This window comes from Prionailurus bengalensis, chromosome A3, assembly GCF_016509475.1.
Source record: "Prionailurus bengalensis isolate Pbe53 chromosome A3, Fcat_Pben_1.1_paternal_pri, whole genome shotgun sequence".
Classification (NCBI taxonomy): Eukaryota; Metazoa; Chordata; class Mammalia; order Carnivora; family Felidae; genus Prionailurus; species Prionailurus bengalensis.
This window is the reverse complement of record NC_057354.1, coordinates 22,418,215-22,436,242: the sequence shown is the minus strand read 5'-3', so window position 1 is coordinate 22,436,242 and position 18,028 is coordinate 22,418,215. Positions and strand designations below refer to the sequence as shown.

Here is an 18,028-nt window from a genome sequence, read left to right as displayed (position 1 = left end):
GTTGCCAGAGCCGCTTTTAAGCTGGCATGTGTTGCGATTCTGACCAATGAAACACGGGGAAAAAAAAATCTACTGGAGGCTTTTGGGAAACGCTTTCCTCCCTGATTAAAGGGACAAAAGGAAGGCAGTATCTTTCTTGTTTGCTGGATAACAGTCTTATCTGCACGTAAAGTCTGAAACTGCTGTGACCACCTTATGACTATGTGAACAGGCAAAGTGGCAGATGGAAAAGCCCCTGGCTCTTTGATAACACTGTCGACTGGCTGAGCCAGTCCTAGAAAATACTTCACTTCCAGGCTTCTTATTGTACGAGCAGACAAACCCTTTAAACTTCAGCTGTGTGCAAGCCACTCAGAGTTGGTCTTTTTTACAGCTGAAAGCTGATGCAAGGGCCCATCTCACCATGTTCTCATCACGTTGTTCTTTTTGTATCTTTGCTATTTTAATAGGTTAAAAGTTGGTTTTCATCATTTTAAAATTAACATTTATTGTTATCAAAGTGTAACATGTACACAATTTAAAAAGTCCGGTGCTATTTCAAGGCTCTCTCCTGCCTGTTCCCCAGGCCTGCTCTCCAGGGACTACTACTTTACCCCTTTTATCGCTTTCAGTTGTCCTCCCATATTGCTAAATGATATAATTACAGTGTTGTTTCTTGATGTATCAACTGTAGATACATTTAAATAAAATCTCTTGATTTTAAGCTAAGTTGGCCTCCTTTGATGATTGCTCATGGCTTGCTTTTCAAAAATTTGGCACCTTGAATTGACCTGGATGAGGATCTAGGTAGAAGTTACCATTCTCATAAGTGCTAATGATATCTTCTCTCAAAACTATTCTATTCTGGAAAACATGGAGCACATCTTGGATTTTAAAACTATCCATCCCTAGTTGCATACAAGTGACTGTTTTTATTACATGCTTGTTGAAGGGGAGTCCACTGAACAATGGACCCTGGGCCAACAGTGGTTACTCTCCATTGAACAGGAGTAGCAGAAGAGACCTTAGTAACTGCAAGAGGGGAGAGCATTTGCCGATATTTCAAACCCAGGAAACGACCACTGAGCTTTTTACCTTCTCAAATCGGGACTCTGCATTTTTCACCAATGTTATCAGCAATTCTCCTGCTGATTTTTGGGTGCAGGGATGTTTCAGATTTTTCAGGCCATCCAATATAGTCATTACAAACTGGCAGAGCTCGTTTGAATTGAGAAACACTTCAAAGACCTGAAATGATTTAGAGAAAATGAACTTCCAGGAAACTTAGTACAATAGAAAGAACCCTGGATAAGAAATATTATGTTAATTTTGTTGGGTTAATTAGAGAGGCATACAAATATGGACAAGGCTGTTTATTTCGGTCTTGTTTACAAAAGTGAAAAACTGGAAGCAGGTGCAAATGTCCACTGCTAGGGTCTGTGCATGGCCTTTTACAGTTCTGATTTTTAGAAAGAGGCTTTATTACCAAGATCCTCATAAAGAATCACCTTTTATAGGAACAGAACTAAAATAAAGGCCTTAGTGCTATACAGCTCACAGGGTCCCAGACATAGCTAAAATACCTTGGCTGGTGATGATATAGTCAAAGAATGTTTCATTCTGTTTCTCATTGTGCTTGGTGGTGTATAAAGTCCATTGTGCTTGGTGGTGTATAAAGTCCTTCACATGATTATGATACGTGTAATCTACTAGGCACTTACTATATGACAGGCACTAAGCAAAGGGTTTTCCATACAATATCTCCTTTAACACTTACAACCCAATTTTTACAGATCCCCTGTACAGGTGAAACGGATGCACAGGGAATTTAAATTACCTGACACCTTAGACCCTACCTGAGTAAATCTGTAGGTTTTCTTTTTTCCCCATCTGCTAACATAGTGCCTGATACCTATATTTGTTGAAGAATGGATACATATATTAATTAAAAAATGTATAGCTTGTTGGGTCAACTACACTCTCTAGCAGCTCCTTTTTGTGACAAGAATCTACATTTGCAAGAGGCTGGCCAAGGTTAGAAGAGCAATCAATGAGAGCAAAGCCTGTCTGAAGAGATATCCAAACAGTGATACTGGCCCCACTGACGGGCTGACCTAAACCATTAAACTAATGGGGCCAGCTGTATAACAGTCACAACCATGGCGCCTCGTCTCCAAACTGTGGAATGATTAGAGAGGAAATTCTGCAGGCAATCTTGTATGTTTAGTTTTCTTCTTCTTTTTTTAATGTTTATTTATTTTTGAGGCTGGGAGGGGCAGAAGGAGAAGGGGACAGAGGATCTGAAGCAGGCTCCGTGCTGACAGCAGAGAGCCTAATGCCACGGAGGGCTCGAACCCAGGAGCCACGAGATCATGGCCTGAGCCGAAATCAAGAGTTGGACACTTAACTGACAGCCATCCATGTGCCCCTTGTATGTTTAGTTTTATAAGAAATTAGAACTTTTACCCAAGTGGCTTTACCTACCATTTTATATTCTCATAACAAAATGTATGAGACTTCTGGTATTTCCCATCCTCTCCCACGTGTCCAGTTATCTGTCTTTACATCTGCAGCCATTCTGATTACCTGGGCAATTTTGAAGGGACAACTGTAGAACTGATTAATACTGTAGAGTTCTAGGAGTTCTTGACACTTTTTCATTGCTCTCCTCAAGCTTGGGTGATTTTTCTTGTCATGAGTGACATCTGAGAAGAAAACATGGAATATTAATATTTTCTGGCTTATGTCTTTCTTATTGAGTTTGCAAGTCTGGTTGATCCCCAGGCTGAAGTGAATCCAAAGATCTCACTCTTCTTATCTTTTCCACTTGGATAAGAGTGTCTGGGGGAAGGAGCGTGTGTTAATCTGAAGGCTGATTTTTCCCCCTCTGTGGTCAGACAATATATCAAAAGGGCTTAAAGAAAAAGAAAAGAGCTTTTTTGAGAACAGAGCTTTTGAGTGATTTGAGAGTATAACTGAGACACACTAAACCATTCCCCCATTGGTGAGGACTTTTGAGGGGTCTCCTTATGAAGCTTAGGTCCCCATAAAAAATTGCACACTTTCACGATGTCTGATAACTCCAATATCAGAAATCTTTCTGTGTCTAGTTTCGCTGATTATTGAGCCTGCCAGTACTCCCTCACAGTGCCTTGTTTTCATGTTGCTCTGTGACTCGTGTTTGCTGGGAATTATCTATGGGAAGTCTTTGAGTATCTGGTTGAGGATACAGAGTCTCCACCTGGAAAATAAACTCTTTCGGGGAAGCAACTTTGTCTGTCTTGTTCACCAACGCACCTAGAATAGTAAGTGCTTCATAAATATTTGTTGAATGAATAATCAGTTGTATTTTCTTGGCTATATATGTCTTGGTAGACATTCCTCATACTCAGAGCTGCCCAGAGATGTGATTGCTGTTTTGGGAAGCACAGAGTTTCCTTATCCTGGGGATGAGCAAGCCCAGGCAGGGTAATCCTTGGTGGGAGTAGATTAGACTGAGATTCAAATACTGGGGGCACTGGGCTAGATATCTTCTAAAATCTCTCCTACCTGGGGGCGGTCAGTGATTCATTCCTTGACTTCAATGATCCTCTTTCTATTTTTCAAACTCCTCAAGTTCATACCTGTTGTTTCCTCTGCCCAATATGCTCTTCCTACATCTTCATCTGGCTAATGTTTCTTATTTTTCAGGTTATCTCCAGAGAGGCCTTTGCTGAATGCCACAGCTAGATGGGATTCTTCCTCATGGCCCCTGCAATTTCCCTGTAGCAGATTTCTTTATTTATAATTACAGAGTTATTTGTTGATTCTTTGATTGTCTGATTCCCCCACTAGACAATGTGTTATACAAGGATTGGACCACTTGTGTTCTGGTTGCCATTAGATCCTAAGTAAGTGCTCAGAAAACGTTTATGGGATAAATAAATAATAATGAAGGCCCAGATGATGGCAGAACTTCCACTTCTGACCAAACTAACTTACTTTAACAAACAAACTTTAGTTTGTACATGAGGCTACATGTTTAGCTATTTCAACTCCATGGCCATGCAGATGGCTGACACTAATGGATCATCCAGGGTTCTGATTCAGGTTATCAAGTCAATGTTGGTTCATCTATGCTTGTGGACTATGTGCCTTTCTCTTTGAAAACCACCATAAAAAGTCTTTCTAGAATATAGGGAATGAGGGCACAAGGAGAACTGGCTGCCATCAGCAGCGCCTTACACTTCAGCCTCAGCGTGATATGCAGTAGGTAGTGCGTGCCCTCTGCAGCCTCCTCAGCTACCTCTTTCACTGGGTCCCCACACAGTAGTGCCATCAGAGCCACCAGGCGCCCAAGCCTTTGGAATTGCAGTGGAAGCTAGTTAGAAGAAAAAGAAAAATGCCATTAGCATACGGGTGCATTTGATGCCTTAGATTTGAGTTACTGAAAAGTAATTCTACTTCCACCTTCTGCTCAGGAAAGTGCAAGAGTCACATGCAGCCCTTAGATCTCTTTAGGGTAAACACTGAACATGTGTGGATACACTATGTCCATCAGGTGGTATTAAATAGGACAAATTCTAACCTAAGTCAGCAGTCTAAAGAATGAAAAAGCTTTATACATACAGGTGTTCATTCTAGTACTATTTTTAAAGACATACTGGAAATAATTGTCCAATAGTAAAGAGAACTATGGTGTAACCACTTTAGGAATACAGCCATTAGGAGTCAAGTATCCTAGGAATTTATAGTAAGGTAGGAAAATGTACTAGTCTGCTAAGTGAAAAAGTTGGATGCAAAGTTGAGGTGCACTATTTAATAAAACTAAAAAATGTATTTATTGATATTTTACCTTATTATGGGAAAAAAGGTAGCTGGAAAAAACCATACCAGAAAAAGAAATATAATTTAAAATACTGAAAAAAGGAAATTATAAAAAAGTTAAAAAAAGTAAATTAAAAAAGACAATTAAAAAATGAAGGTAGAAAAGATAAATGTGAAGAATTTGGTTGCATGCAGAATGCATAATCATTTGCTCAAGGCAGGACACAGAGCTAGGTTCTGAACTTTCTCAGGGCTAATGTGGAGGTACGTACAATGTCCCACATAATATGATTCACATTGCCTAGAAGATAAGAAGCAAATACCCATGCAGAGGAAGCACAACTGTTCTTAGGACTGAAGCAGAGAGAAATTCCTCATGGGGCTCTTTAGAGAAATGGACTGAGATATTGCGAACAACAGCCTGTTTCACCTATTTACAGTCAACACAGCAACACATACACACAGCCATGTAATGTCTTTCATTCACTGATAGAACCTTCATTCACCCAATCAACAAATCCTGAGTGTACTTATGAACCAGGAACTGGTTATGAGGATGACACTTAGGGCTAAGGCACTGTAACTGGCACTGGCAATACAAGCTGTGAACAAAAGACAATATCCTGTTCATGGAGATGATATTCTAGTTGGAAGAACATAAAATAGCAAAGAAGTAAATTTTTTTTTTAAGTAGTCTTCATGCTCAGCATGGAACCCAGTGTGGGGCTTGAACTCATGACCCTGACATCAAGACCTGAGCTGAGATCAAGAGTTGGATGCTTAACCAACTTTGACCAAGAAGTAACATTTGTTACGTGTTAAATGGTGATAAATGCTATGATGAAGAAAAATACACAAAAAAGGACAGGAATTGCTATTTTAGGATTATCAGGGAAGACCTCAGTCACGTTGAAATGAAGGATGCAGCCATGTAGATATCTGGGAGAAAAGCACTCCTGGTGGAAAGAATAGCAAGTGCAAAGGGAAAGGAGTGTGTTTGGTGTTTCAGAGGAACAAACAGGTTAGGTAGACTGGAGCAAAGGAAACAAGTTAAAAAACAAAAGAAATAGGAGGTAGATTAGGTATAGGGTATAGCAACTTAGAGAACACTGTAAGAATTTTGACTATTTTTCTGTGTAAGATGGTAAGCCATTGGGAGTTTTAACGCTTATTTATTTTTGAGAGAGGGGCGCCTGGGTGGCTGAGTCGGTTAAGCATCCGACTTCGGCTCAGGTCATGATCTTGTGGTTCGCGAGTTCGAGCCCTGCATTGGACTCTGTGCTGAAGACAGAGAGAGAGAGAGAGAGAGAGAGAGAGAGAGAGAGAGAATGCAAGCAGGGGAGGGGCAGAGAGAGACACACAGAATCTGAAGCAGACTCTGGGCTCTGAGCTGTCAGCACAGAGCCCAGTGTGGGGCTCAAACTCAAGAACTGCAAGATCATGACCTAAGTTGAATCAGCTGCTCAACTGACTGAGCCACCCAGACGCCACAGTCATTGGAGAGTTTTGAACAGAGAAGGGACATGAGCTGATTCACACTTATTATTCAGTGCATATTTAATTAAGCATTTACTGTGTGGCATATTCTGTGTTAGGCACTGGAGATGCTGTAGTGAATAAGACAAGCATAATCACTGATGGAATTTACATTCTCTAAGAGAGAAAAAGATAGTAAATCAATAAAGAAACAATCAAACAAGATAATCTCTGATCTTAAGAAGCCCTAAGAAGGAAAGAGAGTGATAAGACAGAGCATAAGTATATATCTATTTGTAAGCAAAGGCCTTTTTGAGGTGGAAACATTTGAACTAAGCACTAAAGAATGAGAAAGAGTTAGCTATGTGAAGAGTTGGGGAAAGTCATTCCAAGCAGAGGGAAGTAGTAAGTGCAAAGGCCATGAGGCAGGAAGGACTTTATATGGTAAGGAATATAAAGGAGGCCAGTGTGGCCAAAGTAAGTCAGCAAATGCAAGGGGACAGGTAGGAGTTGGATTGTATAAGACCTTGTATTCTAGGAACAGCTGGAAATCACTGGATCAAAAGAGTGACATGGGTTTCAAGATAATAACTCTGGCTACATGTAGATAACTAGAAGGAACTAAAGTGGAAGCCCCCAATCCATCACATTCATGCAGCAAATGTTTTCAGAAGGAATAAATACAATTGTTATGTCTGGATGACAATAACTCAATAAAGTTGGTTTAAGAAAAGCTATGGACCTTCCTCAGGAAACTCTAGAAGACTCCACTGCACAAAATTCTGCCTATAGCTTCCTGGATGTTCACAGACTCCAATGGCACCTATATTTAGCAACCTTGTATTGCCACTTCTCCCTAGAGAAAACACTAAGGATGATCTCCAGGGCCTATAGAAAGATTATATATAAGAGATCATTTGAAACTCTTCTTAAAATTTTTTTTAATGTTTTATTTATTTTTGAGACAAACAGAGACAGGATGCGAGCAGGGGAGGGGTAGAGACAGGGGGAGGCACAGAATCCGAAGCAGGCTCCAGGTTCTGAACTGTCAGCACAGAGCCTGATATGGGGCTTGAACCCATGAACCGTGAGATCAAGACCTGAGCTGAAGTCAGATGCTCAGCCAACTGAGCCACCCAGGTGTCCCTGAAACTCTTCTTTAGTCTGAAGCCAAAATTAGAGGTTGAAGCATGTAGAAAGAAGACCAACGTGATGACAGAATAGTAGGGTAGTCAGTGATGGCTGCATTGACCCGAGAGAAAAAAGGAAGTAGCATAGTTTGAGGGACTGAACTTACTTCAATAAGGAGGTGGAAAGCTTGGATTTATTTCCAATGTGAGAAATAAAAAAGTTAATGGAATGCTGTCCTTTTAATAAGCATGGCTGTTAGAATGTTTATACCAAAGACAAAATCTCTACGAAAAAAATCTAGCATTAGGATCTAGCATTCCTCACTAACTTCTCTTCCAATTAGATTGGAGAAATGATGGCTGGAGACAGAAGCTCTAGTGCCTGGAAGATCTACTAGGAAAGAGCAAAAAGATTCACAGATTAAAAAAGGAATAGATCCCAGAAAGAGGATCTTAGTTTTGATGAACTCTTTCCAGGAGTTATGGGAAAGCATTCAGAACTGAGAAGTGAGTGAGTGAAAGAGACAAATGAGAGGATTTAAAAAGGGGTGCCACAGAACCTTCTTCTGTAGGATGCTGGGAGATATTTAGGGGCTCCTGAGTAGCTCAGTAAGTTAAGTGTCTGACTCTGATTTCGGCTCAGGTCATGGGACTGAGCCCTGCATCGGCTCAGTGCTGGGCATGAAGGCTTCTTAAGATTCTGCCACTTCCCCCACCCTCAAAAAAGTTGATTTACTTACATTTGCTGTTTGACTTTCTTAATTCAAATATGACACTGCACAGAGTCTAGGCCACTGTTACATTTATTTACTCACTTATTCAAAAATATTTGCTATGTTATTATGTTCTAGCTCTTGTGTTAAGCAACAGGGATGCAAAATTAATAAACGTGGTACCTGGCCTCAAACCGCTCAAATTTTAGAGGGGCAGATACGTGAATAATGCTAAGTGCTATGGTATTATACATGGAGCACGAAGAAGTCGTCAGTTTGGGAAGTCATACATAGGAGGGGAAATAGGCAGTAGTAGGGTGGCTATGGATCCTTCTTCCTGTGTGACTGAAGGGCTGCTTACCTTCAAGCTGAGATGTCTGGATGAGCACTTTAGAACTTCAGCCATGCTGGCTGTGGCCCGTTCCCGCTCATGGTCTTTGGTTGATTGTAACCAGGGGTCCATTTGCTGTGAAAAAATAGAGGGAGACTAAATGGTTTACCAGAATGATTTGGGATAACATCTTTATTCTGTTTAGAAGAAAATACGGAGAGAGAATTTCTACATGTCACCACTGTATCTGAAAAGGTCTTCCTAAATGATCAGTTAGGGTTGTAAATGAAAGTGGTGCAAAGGCAAACAAGGCACAAAGACCTGGGGTCAGATGGGCTGGCTTCTACAGAGGCTTATTTTCTAGACTTATTTTTCCCTTCATCCCACTTTCTTCCATTATTTATCCTATTCTCCTGTGTTTCTAGCCTTCTGAAATCTCTTCGGAAGGAAAGAAAATCAAGGCTGCGGTATTAAAGAACTCTGAGGATGAGAAATTGCATCTGCTTGTAACAGTCAGGGAAGGATTCCCAGAGAAGAAAACATTCATAATTAGGAACTTCATAAAGGTTACATTTCATGGCCCCATGTGGCAAAAAAAAAAAAAAAAAAAAAAAAAGTGGCATTTTAGGTAGAAGAAACAGCTTGGATAAAGCTGCCAACATAGGAAAGAAAGTACAAGGCACAACTGGATAAAGGAGAGAAAGCCAATATGGCTGGAGTGCTGATTTACAAATATAAGAGGAAGGAGAAATAAGGTGAAGGTCAGTTGTGGCAAAGATAAATGTCCATCTGCACTTAGGCATAGATGATTCCTAATAGCTTCAAGGGCTACTCCTTTCTGGGATATCTGCATTTTAATAAGGGGCAAGAGGAGCAGATGCTTGAACTGCAGTGAATGCATTCCAATGAGCAAATTCCTAATGATGGAATGGCATATGCTGGAATGGATACAGGTGAGGACAGGGCGTTATCAATGACCTTGAATCCTACCTGGTAGGCACCTATTTACTCACTCATGAGGCTCACTCTGTTCTCTGGTCACTGACTGAAACATTGCTATGGTAGTAAGCAATAGTAATTTAAGGAATAATTATAGCAACCTTTTAAATCACATATTGAAGGCCATTTATTCAATACTCACTGTAATTACTATTTCAATTTAAAAGTAATGAGACTCTGAGAAGGCTCATTTCTGCTGAATTTATAACCACTGAATGGCACAGAGTCAGAATTTGAACCCAAGTCTGACTAAACACTGATAGCTGATACTCTTTTTAATTTTTTTTTATGTTTGTTTATTTTGAGAGTGGCGGGGTGGGGGGGGGGGTGAACACAAGCAGGGGAGGGGCAGAGAGGGAGCAAGAGAGAATCCCAAGCAAGCTCCATGCTGTCAGCACAGAGCCCAATGCAAGGCTTAATCAAACAAACTGTGAGATTGTGACCTGAGCCGATATCAAGAGTCGGATGCTTAACCGACTGAGTCATCCAGGCGCCCCAATAGCTGATACTTTTAACTATTATGCTATCTCTTAAAACTTAATCCTTTCACATTTTTGTCTTCCACTTTCACCAGTTAATAAAAATAGTTTCCCCTTCTCTCTGATATCCTATTTACCTTAAAAATGGTGTCGAGATTTTCCAAATGTGGGTCTTTTACTACCAAACTCTGGAGCATCTCAGAGAATGCCTGAAGTGTCTGCCTGTAGAGAGACTGAAAAGGCATAGGATCAGTGATGTCCCCCCCCACATCCCCGCCATGAAGTTCCCCAACACTATACTTTTTTTGCTTCTATATAGAATTTTACTTTCCTTTTTCTTTCCAAGTTTTTATTTCAATTCCTGTTAGTTAACAGAGTTTAATATTAGTTTCAGGTGTAAATTTAGTGATTCATCACTTCCATACAACACCCAGTGCTCACCCCAACAAGTGCCCTGCTTAATGCCCATCACCCATCTAGCCCAGCCCCCCCTCTGCCAGTAACACTGTTTCTTCTCTATAGTTACGAATCTATTTCTTGAGGGGCCTGGGTGGTTCAGTTGGTTGGGCATCCAACTCTTGACTTCAGGTCATGATCTCACGGTTCATGAGTTCAAGCCTTACATTGGGCTCTGTGCTGACAGCATGGAGCCTGCTTGGGATTCTCTCTCTCCCTCTCTCTGTCCCTCCCCAGCTTGCATTCTCTTTCTTAAAAATAAATATAAACACTTATTTAAAAAAAAAAAAGCCGGTTTCTTGGTTTTCATCTCTTTTCCTTCCCTCCCATGTTTGTTTGTTTTGTTCCTTAACTTGCACATATGAGTGAAATCATATGGTATTTGTTTTTCTCTGACTTATTTCACTTAGCATAATTCTCTCTAACTCCATCCACATCTTTGTAAATGGCAAGATTTCATTCTTTTTTATGGCTGAGTAATATTCCATTGTGTGGTGTGTGTGTGTGTGTGTGTGTGTGTGTGTGTGTAGACACACCACATCTTCTTTATCCATCTGTCAGTCTATGAACATTTGGGCTCCCTCCATAATTTGGCTATTGGTGATAGTGCTGCTATAAACATCAGGGTGTATGTATCCCTTTGAAACTCTATTTTTGTATCCTTTGGGTAAATACCTAGAAGTGCAATTGCTGGATCATAGGATAGGTCTGTTTTTTTTTTTTAATGTTTTTATTTTATTTTTAAGCAATCTCTTTACCCAACATGGGGCTTGAGATCAAGAGTCACATGCTCTTCCAACTGAGCCAGCCAGGTGCCCTGTAGGGTAGTTTTATTTTTAACTTCTTAAGGAGCCTTCATACTGTTTTCCAGAATGGCTGCACCCATTTGCATTCCCATCAACTACAATGTACACTTTTAAGGCTCCATTATCTTTGAGTAAAGGCACAGAACCAATGTAAAAGTACTGGTAGGCAGTTTGTGAGCTGAGGTGAAATAATATATTCACTTTATTTATTTTCTTTTTTTATTATTTTTTTTACATCACGTCATAGTTAACATATAGTGTAATAATGATTTCAGGAATAGAATTATAACTAAATATAAACTATTTATATTATTATTATATAGTTATAGTTATATATATTTATATATATAGTTATATATATATAACTACATATTATAGTTACTATGATAACTAAATATAAACTATTATAAATAACTAAATAGAATAGTTATTCATCACTAAACACTCAGTGCTCATCCCAACAAGTGCCCTCCTTAATGCCCCTCACCCCTTTAGCCCTTCCCCCTACCCAACACCCGGCCAGCAGCCCTCAGTTTGTTCTCTATATTTAAAAGTCTCTTATGGTTTGTCTCCCTCTGTGTTTTTATATTATTTTGCTCCCCTTCCCTTATGTTCATCTGTTTTGTATCTTAAATTCCACATGAGTGAAGTCATATGATATCTGTCTTTCTCTGACTTATTTTGCTTAGCATAATACATTCTAGTTCCATCCACGTTATTGCAAATGGCAAGATTTCATTATTTAAAAATTTTTTAACATTTATTTATTTTTGAGAGACAGAGCACAGCAGGGGAGGGGCAGAGAGAGAGGAAGACACAGAATCCGAAGCAGGCCCCAGGCTCGGAGCTTCCAGCACAGAGCCTGATATGGGACTCGAACCCACGAACCATGAAATCATGACCTGAGCCGAAGTTGGCACTTAACCAACTGAGCCACCCAGGCACCCCAAGATTTCATTCTTTTTGATTGCCGAGTAACATTCCACTGTGTGTGTGTATATATACAATGCATATTATATATACATATATATATGTATGTGTATATATATATATATACACACACCTGTGTATGTATATATATATATATATATAAAATGAATGTTTTATATATATATATATATATATACACACACACACACACACACACCACATCTTCTTTTTTTTTTTTTTTCAACGTTTATTTATTTTTGGGACAGAGAGAGACAGAGCATGAACGGGGGAGGGGCAGAGAGAGAGGGAGACACAGAATCGGAAACAGGCTCCAGGCTCTGAGCCATCAGCCCAGAGCCTGACGCGGGGCTCGAACTCACGGACCGCGAGATCGTGACCTGGCTGAAGTCGGACGCTTAACCGACTGCGCCACCCAGGCGCCCCACACCACATCTTCTTTATCCATTCATCAGTCAATGGACATTTGGGGTCTTTCCATACTTTGGCTATTGTCGATAGTGCTGCTATAAACATTGGGGTGCATGTGCCCCTTCAAATCAGCACTCCTGTAAACTTTGGATAAATACCTAGTAGTGCAATTGCTGGGTTGTAGGGTAGTTCTCTATTTTTAATTTTTTGAGGAGCCTCCATACTGTTTTCCAGAGTGGCTGCACCAGTTTGCATTCCCAAAGCAGTGCAAAAGGGTTCCTCTTTCTCCACATCCTCGCCAACATCTATTGTTGCCTGAGTTAATTTTAGCCATTCTGACAGGTGTGAGGTGGTATCTCACTGTGGTTTTGATTTGTATTTCCCTGATAATGAGTGATGTTGAGCATTTTTTCATGTGTCTGTTAGTCATCTAGCTGTCTTCCTTGGAAAACATGTCTTTTGCCCATTTCTTCACTGGAGTATTTGTTTTTGGGATGTTGATTTTGATAAGTTCTTTATAGATTTTGGATACTAATCCTTTATCTGATATGTCATTTGCAAATATCTTCTCCCATTCCATCTGTTGCCTTTTAGTTTTGCTGATTGTTTCCTTCGCTGTGCAGAAGCTTTTATCTTGATAAGGTCCCAATAGTTTTGTTTTGTTTCCCTTGCATCTAGAGACATGTCAAGTAAGACATTGCTTTGGCCGAGGTCAAAGAGGTTGTTGCCTATTTTTTCTCCTCTAGGATTTTGATGGCTTCCTGTCTTACATTTAGGTCTTTCATACATTTTGAGTTTATTTTTGTGTATGGTGTAAGAAAGTGGTCCAGGTCCAGGTTTTGCATGTTGCTGTCCAGTTTTCCCAACACCATTTGCTGGAGAGACTGTCTTTTTTCCATTGGATATTCTTTCCTGCTTTGTCACAGATCAATTGGCCATAAGTTTGTAGGTCCATTCTGGGTCCTTTATTCTGTTCCATTGATTTATGTGTCTGTTTTTGTGCTAGTACCATACTGTCTTGATGATTACAGCTTTTTAATACAGTTTGAAGTCTGGAATTGTGATGCCTCCGGCTTTGGTTTTCTTTTTCAGGATCACTTTGGCTATTCAGGGTCTTTTCTGGTTCCATACAAATTTTAGGATTCTTTGTTCTGGCTCTGTAAAGAATGCTGGTGTTATTTTGATAGCGATTGCATTGAATATGTAGATTGCTTTGGGTAGTATCAACATTTTAACAATATTTTTTCTTCCAATCCATGAGCATGGAATGTTTATCCATTTTTTTGTGTCTTCTTCAATTTCTTTCATAAGCTTTCTATAGTTTTCAGTGTATAGATTTTTCACCTCTTTGGTTAGGTTTATTCCTACGTATTTTATGGGTTTTGGTGCAATTGTAAATGGGATCAATTCCTTGATTTCTCTTTCTGCTGCTTCATTATTGGTGTATAGAAATGCAACCGACTTCTGTACATTGATTTTATATTCTGCGACTTTGCTGAATTCATGGATTAGTTCTAGCAGGTTTTTGGTGAAATCTTTTGGGATTTCCACACAGAGTATCATGTTGTCTGCAAAGAGTGAAAGTTTGACTTCCTCCTTGCCGATTTGGATGCCTTTTATCTCTTTGTGTTGTCTGATTGCTGAGGCTAGGACTTCCAATATATGTTGAATAACAGTGCTGAGACTGGACATCCTTATCATGTTCCTGACCTTAGGGGAAAGCTCTCAGTTTTTCCCCATTGAGGATAACATTAGCAGTGGGTCTTTCATATATGGCTTTCATGATCTTGAGGTATGATCCTTATATCATATATAGGATCCATATATCCTTTTCTTGAGGTTTTTTTTTCTTTATCAAAAAGGACACTGTATTTTGTCAAATTCTTTCTCTGCATCTATGACAGGATCAGGTGGTTCTTATCCTTTTTTAAAATTAATATAAGGTATCATATTGATTGATTTGCAGATTTTGAACCAGCCCTGCATCCCAGGAATAAATGTCACTTGATCATGGTGAAATATTCTTTTAATGTATTATTAGATCCAGTTGGCTAGTATCTTGTTGAGAATTTATGCATCCATTATCATCAGAGAAATTGGTCTGTAGTTCTCCTTTTTATTGGGGTCTTTGGTTTTGGAATCAAGGTAATGCTGGCCTCATAAAATGAGTTTGGAAGTTTTCTTTCCATCTCTATTCTTTGGAATAGCTTCAAAAGAACAGGTATTAACTCTTCTTTAAATGTTTGGTAGAATTCCTCTGGAAAGCCATCCAACCCTGGACTTTTGTTTGTTGGGAGATTTTTTATTACTGATACAATTTCCTTACTGGTTATGGGTCTGTTCAAATTTTCTATTTCTTCCTGTTTGTTTTGGTAATTTATATGTTTCTAGGAATTAGTCCATTTCTTCCAGATTGCCCATTTATTGGCATATAATTTCTCATAAAATTATCTTATTGTTTATATTTCTTCAGTGTTGGTTGTGATCTCTCTTCTTTCATTTGTGATTTTATTTATTTGGGTCCTTTCCTTTTTCTTTTTGATCAATCTGGCTAGGGGTTTATCAACTTTGTTAATTCTTTCAAAGAACCAGCTCCTGGTTTCATTGATCTGTTCTACTGTTTTTTTGATTTTGGTATCATTGATTTCTGCTCTGATCTTTATTATTTCCCATCTTCTGCTGGTTTGGGGCTTTCTTTGCTGTTCTTTTTCTAGCTCTTTAAGGTTAGGTTCTGTATTTGAGACCTTTCTTCCTTCTTTAGGAATGCCTGGATTGCTATATACTTCTCTCTTATGACTGCCTTCTGCATCCCATCGGTTTTGGGCTCTCGTGTTTTCATTTTCATTGGGTTCCATGTACTTTCTAATTTCCTCTTTAATTTCTTGGTTAACCCATTCATTCTTTAGTAGGACATTCTTTAATCTCCAAGTATTTATGGTCTTCCCAAATTTTTCTTGTGGTTGATTTCAAGTTTCACAGCATTGGGGTCTCGAAATATGCAAGGTATGATCTCGATCTTTTTGTACTTGTTGAGGGCTGATTTGTGTCCCAGTATGTGATCTATTCTGGAGAATGTTCCATATACAATATATTAATTTTAAATAGACATTTCAGCCTTATTGGGAACACAGTTAACCGATTCTAACTACAGTTGGGAAATTAGGGTCATCAAAATAGTTTTAAAGTGTGACTTGTGACTTTTTCTGACATCTTGCATTTTTTTTAGAGTGATCTCTACTCTAAACATGGGGCTTGAACTCATGACCCTGAGATCAAGAGTCCCCTGCTCTACAGACTGAGCCAGCCAGGTGCTCCTTCTTTCTGACATCTTGAAACAAAGGGGACTTAAGTCCCCTTTGGCAACTGCTTTACCAACCAGTTTACTAGCTGCAAATGAAAATCAAGGCCTTTGCATTTTTTTTTCCCTCTCTGCCTGAAAGCTTCCCCTCCAGATATATTCATACCATCTTTTCAACAGTCCCTTCATCAGGAAGACTTTCCCTAACCACCTACGTAAAAAAGCCCCTGTGCCTCCCAATCACACTACTCCTTGTCCTCCTCTTTCCCTGTTTTATTTTTTTCATAGCACTTTACTACCACCAGATATGATATTTATCAGTGGTTTGTATCTCTGCACTGGGATGTAAGCTCCCCAGATTAGAGAGTGTAGTGTTGTATTTCTGTTGCCTCTCATGATACTTAGCACATGATAATCCTAAATATCTGCCAAGTATATGGACCATTCCCACCTACTTCAAAGTCAAAAGCCAAGAGAAAAAGAAAGAAAGAAAGAAAGAAAGAAAGAAAGAAAGAAAGAAGACAAAGAGGAAAAAAAAGCTATTTAATTTAACTCCCTATTTTAGTCACCAGATTTGGCTTAAATGATTTTTGGCTGGTTCCAAAAAATCAAATGCACTATCAAAGGCCATGATCAGCTGACGCTGCGGATGACACGTTATTAAAGCAAAGCATGAGTTATTACCTCTGTGTTGTAGGATCCACTTGGCACGATTTCCTCCAGCTGGGTAAGAGTCTTTACAGGGGGCAGAGTGATTATACTTTTTGTGAGAAGACTGAAAAAGTCAGCTCGATCTTCAGAGCCAAGTAGCAAATGGACATCTTGGTAACTAAAAAAAGACAGTTTGGGAGTAGTGAGCTGGGAAGAATCTGATTTGACATTGATAAGCAGGGATCAAAGTAACCCAAGAGGAAAGGGTGGACCAATTGGTGTATCATTCTGGTGGAAGAGACAAATGGCGTGCTTGTTAGCCTGTTTAGACAAATCTCATAAAAGGTTAGAGGAAGAGTTTCAGGGCTCAGAGGCTCCATCCTTCTCCCCTCTCCCTCCCCGCCTTCCCAAGAGGTTACTGGAGTGACATCCTTCCAGGGTTTTTCCAGTTCAACCATGGAGAAAAGCCTGCTACAGTCTAACATAGTAAACCACAACTTGCCAAAGGGTGTTCTGCTGAACATTTGTTAGTTTGGAGAATGGTGGGTTGGGCCAAGTTCAAAAATACTTTTCAACTACAGGGGTGAGTGAGTGGCTCAGTTGGTTGACTCCTGATTTCAGCTCAGGTCATAATACCAGGGTCGTGGGATCAAGTCCTGCATCAGGCTCTGTGCTGAGTGTGGAGCATGCTTAAGATTCTCTCTCTTTCCCTCTGCCCCCCTCCCCTGCTTGTGCTCTCTCCAGATATATAAAAAATAAATATGAAAAAAACTTTACAGGATTTCTTGGGATCGTTAATAAGTTAGTATGCCATACAAATCTCCAAGAAAGACAAACAGCAGGCCCCTCCAAATTTCTTGGACTATGGGACTGTACTGTCATGAAACATAAATGAGAGTAACTTTCTAATGAATATACTTTGGACAAAACTGAACTCCGAAGAGGTTCCAATAAGGCCTTTCAGATATGGACGGTAGCATATATGAAATCAAATTTCTTACACACACACAAAACATGGATTTGGCTTCCCCTTCCCTATATAAACTGTTTGCAAAAGTTCAAAATATGGAACATGTCAGTTGGCTCTGGTATTGACCCTGAATGAAAAACTGGGGCATGTGTAGTGGGCGGGGGCATATGGGTATCACCTGAGGTCAGCAATGGTGACAAAGACCTCCTGGTGCACAGGGCTGAAGAGAGAATGCAGAAGCTCCTCTTCTACCAGCATCTGCAATGAGAGGGAAAGAACTTTAAAGAGTCAAGAATGTGCCAAGTCCTTGGGCCAGATGATCAGAAATGTAGATGGCCTTCAAGAACAACAGCAGGAACTTCATCGGGCCCTGCTCCTTTGTTCCACAGGACTGGCAGCAGGACAGTGGCCAGGCTAGAAGATTATTCTCTGGAGCCAGAGCCTGAGGCCTGGCTCTGCCTCTTACTAGTCATTTGAGCTGACACAGGTTATTTAACCTCCTGTATCTCAGTTTCCTCATCTGTAAAATGAGGTGGTAACAGTACTATTTGCCATCACAAGGTGCTTGTGGATAC

At 39.8% G+C, this 18,028-nt stretch overlaps 1 protein-coding gene across 1 annotated transcript in view; it reads right to left on the bottom strand.

The window, feature by feature from the left end:
• The window catches only part of MROH8 (maestro heat like repeat family member 8), a 56,321-nt gene that overhangs the window by 21,791 nt on the left and 16,502 nt on the right, over window positions 1–18,028 (bottom strand). Inside the window, exons 5-11 of the mRNA XM_043602416.1 lie at window positions 17,632–17,711; window positions 16,517–16,661; window positions 10,051–10,146; window positions 8,466–8,570; window positions 4,204–4,339; window positions 2,566–2,684; window positions 1,075–1,227 (exon numbers count right to left, since the gene is read on the bottom strand). Coding sequence (XP_043458351.1) covers window positions 1,075–1,227; window positions 2,566–2,684; window positions 4,204–4,339; window positions 8,466–8,570; window positions 10,051–10,146; window positions 16,517–16,661; window positions 17,632–17,711 — 834 coding nt within the window. The remainder of the gene's footprint in view (window positions 1–1,074; window positions 1,228–2,565; window positions 2,685–4,203; window positions 4,340–8,465; window positions 8,571–10,050; window positions 10,147–16,516; window positions 16,662–17,631; window positions 17,712–18,028) is intronic.